General features: G+C 34.7%; 2 protein-coding genes across 3 annotated transcripts; both read right to left on the minus strand.

Annotated features, from left to right (window-relative positions):
* Positions 1 to 1,467: 1,467 nt before the first annotated feature.
* On the minus strand, positions 1,468 to 6,561 carry LOC125368618 (protein CNGC15c-like). 2 transcript variants are annotated; one of them, XM_048369617.1, is made up of 9 exons: positions 6,424 to 6,561; positions 5,117 to 5,275; positions 4,894 to 4,964; positions 4,268 to 4,781; positions 3,965 to 4,177; positions 3,567 to 3,859; positions 3,345 to 3,456; positions 3,008 to 3,244; positions 1,468 to 2,897 (listed from the first exon to the last, which is right to left on the minus strand). In XM_048369617.1, the coding sequence occupies exons 4-9, from the start codon at positions 4,616 to 4,618 to the stop codon at positions 2,247 to 2,249; spliced, it is 1,857 nt and encodes a 618-aa protein (XP_048225574.1). In that variant the 5' UTR covers positions 4,619 to 4,781; positions 4,894 to 4,964; positions 5,117 to 5,275; positions 6,424 to 6,561; the 3' UTR covers positions 1,468 to 2,246. The 2 variants fall into 2 exon arrangements, with proteins under 2 accessions (XP_048225574.1, XP_048225573.1); XM_048369616.1 differs by lacking the exon at positions 5,117 to 5,275 and having other exon boundaries at positions 4,898 to 4,964; positions 6,424 to 6,560.
* A 56-nt stretch (positions 6,562 to 6,617) lies between these two features.
* On the minus strand, positions 6,618 to 9,162 carry LOC8284518 (RNA-binding protein CP29B, chloroplastic). The gene is made up of 5 exons (XM_002519479.4): positions 8,711 to 9,162; positions 8,279 to 8,380; positions 7,649 to 7,966; positions 7,071 to 7,177; positions 6,618 to 6,862 (listed from the first exon to the last, which is right to left on the minus strand). The coding sequence occupies exons 1-4, from the start codon at positions 9,074 to 9,076 to the stop codon at positions 7,115 to 7,117; spliced, it is 849 nt and encodes a 282-aa protein (XP_002519525.2). The 5' UTR covers positions 9,077 to 9,162; the 3' UTR covers positions 6,618 to 6,862; positions 7,071 to 7,114.
* Positions 9,163 to 10,086: the final 924 nt, after the last annotated feature.

The raw sequence follows: 10,086 nt of genomic DNA on the forward strand, positions 1-10,086 counted from the left end.
TAGAAATTTTGAATCAACAATATAATTTGACGTGAAATGAGAAAAAAGAAAAGAAAAACATGTATATAGGAGAAATAAATATTGCTGGGCCATTAGACAAAGTGGGCCCAAGTTTGCTGACTAGAGGCCCACCAGTAGTCACGGTTTCAACTTCCAAGTGTGACACACTGAGTGGGACCACTGCCTACGCTAGGCAACCGTAATAACTAATTAGTAAGGTTTTTTTTTTCTTCTTGCCGAAAGATATTTTCTACATTCTTTCGGTATTTGTTACGTTAAAAAACATGTATTGATAATATATATATATATATATATATATATATATATATATATAAGAAATAAATCATTTTTAGAGAAAATAAATGAAAATTAGATGATTAAAAATATGAAATTTGGACCAGTAAATACTTAAATATTTTTAAAAAAAAAAATTAAATGGTATGTTACTGCAGAGGAAAAGTGACATTTTGTAGGATATGTCAGCCACTAATAAAATGTACCCACAGAATAAAAAATAGCTATTTCTTGAAAAACATTATCTTATCTTTAGAAGATAAATAGTTTTGAGAAATAAGTTACTTTGACTAAATAAAGGCAGCCTAAGTTGCAAAATATAAAATTTTAGCTTGAGAACCCTGACTAGTTTTCTGGGGTTCATCATAGTTTTCCCATTTGATTGATCTTGTTCCTCTTTTTTATGCTATTTTATGTTACATCCTCATCAATTTGTCTACCAAAACCTCCCTTTGCTTTGCTTTTCTTTCCCTTTCTCTCTTCTAAATCATCTCCTCAGAGAATTGCATGAAAAGAATCACAAGGAAAGAAGGAATCATCTCATACCATTTCCCCCCTCTCTCAGTTTGTAAATTCCATAGTAGTCAGGCAAGAAACTCTCCCCAGTCTATGACTACCCCATGTGTATCAATCGAAAGCATGCATGGAAAAAAGTGAACCATCCTAATCATGAAGTTTCAAAATAACACATAATAACACCAGAGATTAATAATTCATAAAAAGATGCTTCACATTTTCTTTTTCCCTTTAGGGTGAAAATGAATTGTTTACTTTATGACAAAAACAACTCAGGAAAGGAAGACTTCATAGACCAATTTTCAATCTTCTAAATGGTTGATGAATGCTTAAGAGCCTAAAAGAAGACTCAGTAAAGACAAAGGAAGTATCATCCAATCTATAATTTATTATGCTATCAACCATATTAATTTAATATTAATCCTAATTGTCTAATACCCAATTAAAGAAAATCATAACTTTGTGAAGCTCAAATATAATACTACTTCTCTTTGGCTTCAAGTCAAAGGTTATGGACTTTAAGAAACTCATCCAGAATCATTGAGCCTACACTAATTCTTTCAGTTTTTTTAATCCTTTGTTTCATTTACCAAGTTTCTGAAATCCTGAGACTCATTAACAGTTCAGCTATAAACTACTGGAGCCTGCAGCAGTCTATGACCTGAAGTTATCTTTGCTTTTCTTCTGTTTCTTTTTGGGGTCAAACATTAATTAAATATTGCATTTTATACAGTATAGAGTAATATTACAACAGAATGGAGTGATATAAAGCAACCAACCCAACCCAACCTAAATAGCCAATGACAGCTTGGCAGAAATTTATTGGAAACTTTTTGAACATATTCTAAAATTAACAAAAGATATCATGTGTAAATTTTCTTTTATGAAAAATACTGTTTTTCTATTTTTTTTTTTTTCAAAATTATAGTGCGACTGTAATTTTTCGGTTGTTTTATCCAAAAATAATTAAAAAAAAAACAAAACTATAATAAAATAAAAAAAGTTAAACAACCATATTTTATATTTTAACATAATAAAAAAATATATATTGTAAATTTGATGAAATAAGAAAAGAATAGGTATTTGTGATATTTTTCCAAATTTATTTGGTCTAGTTGGCTGGACCAGTAAGTCCAAACCAAGTTTATGTGAATTTTACTTGGCCACTGTGGCTAAAGCCTTAAAAGGTAACAAATTTTTGGGTCTTTTCTTCTGAAAATGAAAGACTGATGAGCCCAAATGAGATCAGAACTTGATCAGCCTAACATGGATGGATTCATGGTTCTATTACTATAGCATGCTCAAAGATTTTCTCTGCATACATCAAAAGCATATCTATAGCCCTCATATTGGAGGATTTAAGGTTGGATAAATCTAGTATAGGCTATATTTTAGGCAAGGTTATGAAAACATGCATGTGTTAAAGCATGAAAAGTTTATTTTTCAACTGTAAAATCAGGATCTTCTGGCTTGGATCCACCTCTTCTAGTGCTTGCTGCTAATTTTGATGCATACATAGTGAAGTTAGTGGCAACCTGAAGCAAAGATGAAGGTGTTGGGTCCACCTCCAGTCCAGACTTGCTCTTGATTCTATGCAACTCATCTTCCTCCTTCCTTCTTTTATACCGAAACCAAGCTGCTTGTATAAAGCAAGCAGCCCATGTTCTCCAATGTGGAGAGTGAAACCTGAAGACGTGTCTGAGTTGTTTGCTGTTCAGCCTGCGAAATTGAGATGCTACAAACTTTAAGTCCTCAGCCATTAAGGCGAAAGCTTCCACGTCGGTGATGGCAATAGCTGTGCGTGTGGATGAAGGGAGAGTAACATTTGAACTCGAACGAGGGTCTAGTGCCCAGGTTAATAGTTCCTCGCCGCAAAAATCGCCAGGCACAATAAGGCATGAATTGAAGAAATCAGCACGACCACCATTGGTGGTGTAAGAGTCTAAATGACCTCTGATAATGAAAAGCATCTCATTAACAGGATCGCCTTCGCGATCTAGGCAGGTCCCTTGGTCATACAGACATGGTTTCAGCCTTTCACATATAGCATCTAGCATCTGCTCATCCATCATATTAAAGAGTTGAACCTGCCAGATGCATATACAGTCATCATGATAACAAGTTCACTATTAACATCATCCCTATCCAATGGAGAAACATTAAAATTGTCATTTCACCCACAAATGCTAATGCTTACTTTTCTAACAAGATCAAGGCAGAGGTGTCGCTTGATTACTCGTCTGAGATCCATGGGGAGGCTTTTCAGAATAGCCTCTTCATCAACTCCTCGAGTTGCACACCATCTGTGTTGATTATATCTTCGAACTCTCTCTTTCATTTCATGGGGAAGCTGCCTATGTCTCATCCATCGCTCTGTATCAGTCTTGAAAATCCTCCACTGTTCCAGTCTTGCGCTGCTGGACTGAAGATATCTCTGTCAACAGTAAAAGAAATGGAAAACTTTCAGGCCACCTGATAATAGCACAGTTGACAATTTTGTAAGAACTAAAGCAGTTACTAATAGCTAGACTTACTTGCATGTTTCCAATTAGCAGTCCAAAAAGCATTAAGGAAACAATTCCTACTATCATGGCATATATTATTTCTCCAAGATAAGGGCCTGTGGAGAGTCCCTGTCCTAGAGAGCTGCAAAAATTGACTTCGTCAATGCAATGATCATTTTCGTGTAAAGAATAGTGTAGAATTGGATTCTAATAATACGAATTGATAGAGAACATGTTCAACTAGAAACTCACTTCAAATTCCTCAGCGCCCACCAAAGACAGTAGAAGAATTTCTTGAAGAAGCTCGAGGATGTTACTCGAAAAGACAATGCATCACTGAAAATGCCAAACTCGAAGAATCCACTACTTGGATCACATAGGTTCGAGACATTGCTCAATGTCAACCAAGATGATCTGCCAGGGTCGTCCAACAGACTGCAGTCTATAAATGAATAATAGCATTCCCCTTGCTCAAGACCACAAACTTTTCTCCAACAGTCTTCCTGCCTTTCAATTGCTAGGAGGTACCACAAGCATCCCAAAACCTTTCAGACAAGGGTAGATACATATGATGAGTCTTAACATTCCAAATATCTGATAATCTGACATGAGCTTTGTTCATTTGAAGAGAATTTGCAGCGGTTACTTACATGGCTTGCCAACATATAGAGGACCAGATTATAAGCTGCTCCAGCCCATGCTGTTTCTAAGACGAGACCAGTCGCCTTGTTGATTTGAGATGACAGGGGAAAGATAAGATATAGCCTTAGAAGATACTGAATTATGATACTGATGCGAATAACAGTTCTTGTATGGGCCATTGATGGACCACTTAAACTTGGGATGACACCCCAGATCAGCAACTGAAAACATGTCCAGAAAAAAATTTCATTATTTCAAGCTAAGTTTTAAGCCGATAAAATAAGGCATATATAAAAGTACTGATGGCAAACCTGGGGAACAGGTAGAGCAACTAAAATGTCGAGCCAAAAATCCCTGTGAAGGTACCTTGAAGCAATCTTTGAAGGATTTACAACTAGCTCTCCTCTCCCAAACACTCGAGATGAAGGGGCAACGTAAGCCATGCGAAACCGAACGGAGATATGAATGATGTAAACTAAATCAGCTAATGACCTGATAACTGTAAAAGCAGCCTCAAGCGGGATAGAAACATGAATGCAAATATCCTCCTTAACTTGAGGTAACAAAAAGAACAAAGGGTCTATAAATAACGAAGTCAAACATGCAGCAAAGAAGATTTTGTTCCATGTCTGTATAAGAGGTCCTCGAGGATCTAAAATCATACTATCTGCCGCATCATATTCATAATCCTCAGAGAAAACTCTTGACAGTACTTTTCGGGGTAAGTTCTTGCATCCTGAAACCTTATCGGACTTGTTTAAGGCAGGAGTTGTGATGAGTTTTCTTGGTAATGTGAATTTTCCTACTTCAACATCTTTCCGAAACCTGGAAATTTTTGAGTTCATTGACCATTTAATCTACCAATATTTAAGAAGTGAATGAAAAAACATCAAAGTGTTCAAATAAGAACAAAGAGTTCAACTAGAAGTAAACTGACAGACCTTGTCGATATGCCAGGAGCCATTGGTACGCGGAGGGACTAAAGCAGTGATATGATTATCGCTTGATCTGCAATAGAAAAAGCATCAAGCATTGTAACTTCTGCTGTCGATAACAACAAACAAACAAAAAGACCATGCATTCTAAAAAACAAGTACACAGATAAACTCTTGGAAAGAATCCAACTTCACTTTCCTAGGCAGAATACATAAAGCACATACTTGAATGTTCAGCAGTTGGTTAATCTTTTAAGTTGTTTGCTTGTTCAGGCAAAGTGCAGCCATGAACTTGACTGATGCTTGTTGTTAGGTAACAAAGCCATCCGTTGTTCGGTCGTTTCTCAATGGCAAGAAGAAATTACAACAATAAAATGGATAAGCCTACAAGAGAACATCCTTTATGTTGAAAACTAGAAAAAGGAAAAGGAAATGGTTGAAACATAAGGCTTATGGTAGTTAAATAACGTTGAGGATAACAGGAAAAAAAAACAATATAGGGCATATGCTATATAGTCTGATTTTTCAAGCATTTTGGGTGAAAACAATCTTTTTCCACATTTGGTATATTTGCCGTTTGACCATTCATTGTCGTCTTAGAAAACCATCCATTTTGCAGTCATTAGAAAATGACATGGCGATACCTTTGATTTTGCATTTTCTTTTTGGCTATGATAATAAATTACTAATAGGAGTTGGCTCGGTTAAAACTTGAATTTTTCTTTTTCCCTTCGTTTGCTATTAGTATGAAACGACAAAGGAAAGGAACGCAATATTATGAAAGACAATAATACTATATGCTTATTTCTGCCTATTGGCAGCAATATGCTTATCACTGTCAGTCAGCCCCCTTAACAGAAGCATTTTATTTCCTTCCACTTCTCCCCCTCTCCATATAATGAAGAAAAGAACTGAGGCATACGTTATGTTTATACAGTATACTATTATAAGCTATTACATAGGAAAATAATCTCAGACTCTAACTGCAGATTCGTTCATCTATTCGTTCCAGTGCTTGCCTCCGACATAAATAAATCTTACCTTCTTTTCTTTTTTGGGAGAGAACACTATATTAACGTTGTGCATTACATGAACAAAATAATCTCTAATAATGTTGTTCTTCAATTTGCAAGTTTCAACTCTTATCTGAAATAGGAACTGCGTAATTTACCCTTAATGATTGTATGTAACTTTATTTTTTCCCACTGATTAAACTCGGACTGATTAATAGAAATAGAAACTGTTTTCCACCCAACATGGAAAATCCACCCCATTATAACTGCTAAAATAAAAACCCATATTTTCCCACCAGAAGGAAACACGAGCAAGACAGGATAGACCACCCTAAGGCATACTTCCAAACTCCTAAATCTGCCCATCGGATTACTAGTTTAACCAGATATATAAACCATATTAGAATTGTTTCGACAACCAACAATAAAACGACTTAATTTTCTCTATAATGCCTAGGCATCCGACAACTCTATCACACACGTGCAACCAATCAACCAAAGAAACAAAAACGAAGTTACCTAAGCCAGCAAACCCTGGAATTGTTCTCGCAAGGTCCAGAAAGGTTCTCAGACCTTCCTAGGCTAGTAGACAAACCCCAGCAACTAACTACTAATTACAAAGTCTTGAACCTTGGTGCAAATTATCCTGGATTTGCATTACCCTGCAATTTGTTTTGACAATAAAAAATAGCTCTGGCACAACACATATGGGGGAAACCAAAATCAAAATCAGTGATACATTAACTCTATAAATAGCCTACATATAAGTTTTTTCATCAGAATATCATGGCACCCAAAACATACATCAAGAAATTTCATCGCAGGGCTCCTGTTCATCTAGATCCATAAATCAAAGTGGCTCATCACTGTCAGGCATAGAGCAGTCCAGGAAAAAGGAGAACACTTCGCATGTTTTTGACGAACAGCAATTCATTGCAGGTGCTTATCTCCCAAGTCCCTGTCACAGAAATTAGATGTTTAAGGTTGGAAAGAGTGGTGCCAAATCAAATAATAAAAGTTGTCTCATTAAATTCAAATCATACAAAATATCTAGCTGAAAGCTAGAAGATAGATCAAATGTTGGTTAAGTTAAGTTTTATACAGTGATCTTGTTCATGCATATATCCATACATATCAAAAAAGAAGAAAAAGATAAAAAGTGGCACCCGAAGTATTTTGTCCAGGGAGAAAAACAGCATAAGTTTAGAGCTCAAAATTGACGCCTTGGCCTAGCTTCTGCAACAGACACACGAATTGCTCTGCCATCCAATTCCTGCAACATCAAATTTCACAAAGTACAGATTAACTTGTAGCTATTTAGAATCAGAAGCACACTGCCAAAAATGGCACGACCAGATATCAGACATGATTCTGAGAGTAGTATAATTAGATAACTATTAATGAAAATTAAAAATTTAGAAGTTAGATTCACACAAGCTTCATGTAATATTCAGTGAGATGGCTTGATGGAACATATATAACCTTCAAAAGATTCTTGCCAACAGTGTAGAGAGCTATTAACTAGAAAAGACTGCAAATCAACCATATGATTATCCAAATTCATCATCTACATGAAAAACAAACTCCCAAGCCACCAATAGAACAAGAAATCATAGTAGTCTACATTCAGAACACCGAAACCTTGGTTCTAAAACTAGCATTTCAGGCTGTCTACAAGGCAGCCAATCTTATGATACTTCTAACAATACATATATTATCAAGTAAAAGAGAGTAATAAACTTACAGCGCCGTTCAAGGAATCAATGGCATTTTCAACCTCTTCAGCAGAACTATAAGTAACAAAACCAAAGCCCCTTGATCTACCACTCTCCCTGTCGTAGACCACCTTAGCATCCACAACCTTCCCTTGCTCACTGAAAAAGCTCTCAAGTGCCAAGTTATCAACACTCCAAGAAAGGTTACCAACATATAACCTGTTGCCTTCAAGAGATTCGCCGCCGCCACCGCCGCCGCCGCCGCCAAACCTTGGGCTTCTAGAGAAGGAAGATTCCCGCTGGGGAGGAGGTCCAGAATTAACCCTCAGTGCCCTCCCTTCAAGTTCCTGCAATTGTAACAAACTCATGCTTAGATCAATCACCTCGCTTAGAACATAAACCACGTCATAGACAAACAAATGTTAAAATCAATTAGACATCAAGAATTATTGCACCACTAGATAAGCTCCTAAAATGATCTTCAATATCACCTAAAACTATGCACCATATAAAAATGCAGTAAATATTTACCCAATACGATACTTCAGCTTCCAATTATTTGCACAAGGGTAATTTATCTCAACCAAAAAGAAGTCGCATTTAAACCCAATACTCCATACATTTTCATACAAACAGAGACGCAGAACAAGTCAACTTACATAGCCATTGAACTGCTGAGCAGCAGCTTCAACTTCATCAATAGATGACATGGTCACAAAACCAAATCCTCTGCTTCTTCCAGTTACTTTGTCATATATCACCTTCCAAAAAAGAAAGGACACTTCATTTTAGCAAAACAAAGCAAATAATTACTAAACAGAGATTGATTAAACGCCTACACTATATCACCTCCATTATTTCAACAAAAACATTCTAAAGTTTGTGTCTTTACTACAAACTCAAGCGCCCTTTTCCACTAAACATTCAAAATTAAGCAAATTTCAACCAATTCTGTTCACAAAAATAAATATATAAAGCAAATGAAGAGGAAAAATAGGTTCTTTCATAATATTAACTATGACCAACCACTAAAAAGAGCAAATTATAAGCAACAAAATTTAAGCAAAGGAAATTGAAAAAAAAAATTATACCTCAACCATCTCAACATTTCCAGCGCTTTCAAACAAACCAGCAAGCTGAGCACTGTCAACATTAAAAGGAAGATTACCCACAAACAATTTAAGGTCTTGAGAGAAACTAGACTCGTCTCCATCACTAGAAACATCCTCTTCTTGTCCAAATTCAGAAGAAATGGCAACGCTCGGAACGAACCGAGAAGAAGAAGAATAGGGTTGCTGCTGGAGAGGTACAAAGGAACTGAAAAGTGAAGAGGGAATTGAGATTGGTTTTGCATGGAGCTTGAAAGAGAGTGAAATGGGTTTATTAGGGTTACATAAAGAAAGGGTTTTGGGATTGAGAGAAGGGAGAACAAGAGAAGAGGCAGAAGCGGTAGACATGGCTACTGGTTTTGAAAACTTGAAAGGATTGAGAAATAGATAGGAATGAAGGATAAGGTTTTGGGTAGAGAGTAGAGAGGTTTATAAAGGGGATTTTTGGGAGAGTAGATATTTTTGGGGCTAGTTTTGGAGTGTCGAGCGTATTACTCCTATTCTATATGCCCTTTTGTTTCAACAAATATTACAATTTTTGTAGGATTTTTGTTCCTTTTCGTATTCGACTGAAATTTGAAATTGGGATGTTTTGGGTTTAAATTAGATTCTACACTCGTGTTCATCGTAGCATTATGAACAAGTAACCTTGCTTTTTTAATTTTATCTAATTCTTTAAATAATAAAATAGTTATATTACAAACTAATTAATTATATTTATATTTGATATGTGATAAATTAATAATTTTATTAAATCTTAAATTTTAAAAATAATTTTATATTTTATTAAATATTTAATTATTTTTTTATTAAAAGTTTTATTAATAGGTACTCTACTCATTCCATCCTAATTGATATTTTTTTAGTATTTTATTTAAATTAAGAAAATATTTAATAAGCTTAATTACAATAAACAAATAGCCAATTGAGACTAAATTCTTCTAAATGTGTATATTAAATGAATTTTAAGTGTAGATTTGATGAATTTATAATTCGTAGATTATGAAGATTTGATGAATTTATAATTCGTAGATTATGAATTTGTTGTTTTAATCTATGAATATTGATTTGTTTTATGCACAGACGGTATATTCATCACTTATAATTATTATTAATGTAAACATGAACTCTAGATTCATCGTTTATAAAATATACATTCATTTGTTAATGGTGACAAATTTATTAAACATAAATTTTAAATTCATTATTTATAACTTGTATATTCATCTGTTAAATAAAAAATATATATCCATTAACTCTCATTTATAATATTTATTCTTAACATATAAATATGTTATTTATTATTTATAAAATATATATATCCATTTATTATTAGTATCAGGTTCATTACTTATATA

This window comes from Ricinus communis, chromosome 10 (genome assembly GCF_019578655.1).
Source record: "Ricinus communis isolate WT05 ecotype wild-type chromosome 10, ASM1957865v1, whole genome shotgun sequence".
In the NCBI taxonomy this organism is placed as follows: domain Eukaryota; kingdom Viridiplantae; phylum Streptophyta; class Magnoliopsida; order Malpighiales; family Euphorbiaceae; genus Ricinus; species Ricinus communis.

Coding starts and splice junctions, on each gene's coding strand:
- LOC8284518 (XM_002519479.4), bottom strand. CDS start 9,076: ATGTCTACCGCTTCTGCCTCTTCTCTTGTTCTCCCTTCTCTCAATCCC. Junction 8,381..8,710: donor GAAATGTTGAGATGGTTGAG/GTATAATTTTTT, acceptor CTTTTTTGGAAG/GTGATATATGACAAAGTAAC. Junction 7,178..7,648: donor TTGATTCCTTGAACGGCGCT/GTAAGTTTATTA, acceptor TTGATGTTGCAG/GAATTGGATGGCAGAGCAAT.
- LOC125368618 (XM_048369616.1), bottom strand. CDS start 4,920: ATGGCTCCTGGCATATCGACAAG. Junction 4,782..4,897: donor GCTCCTGGCATATCGACAAG/GTCTGTCAGTTT, acceptor AAAAATTTCCAG/GTTTCGGAAAGATGTTGAAG. Junction 3,457..3,566: donor TGGGCGCTGAGGAATTTGAA/GTGAGTTTCTAG, acceptor CAATTTTTGCAG/CTCTCTAGGACAGGGACTCT.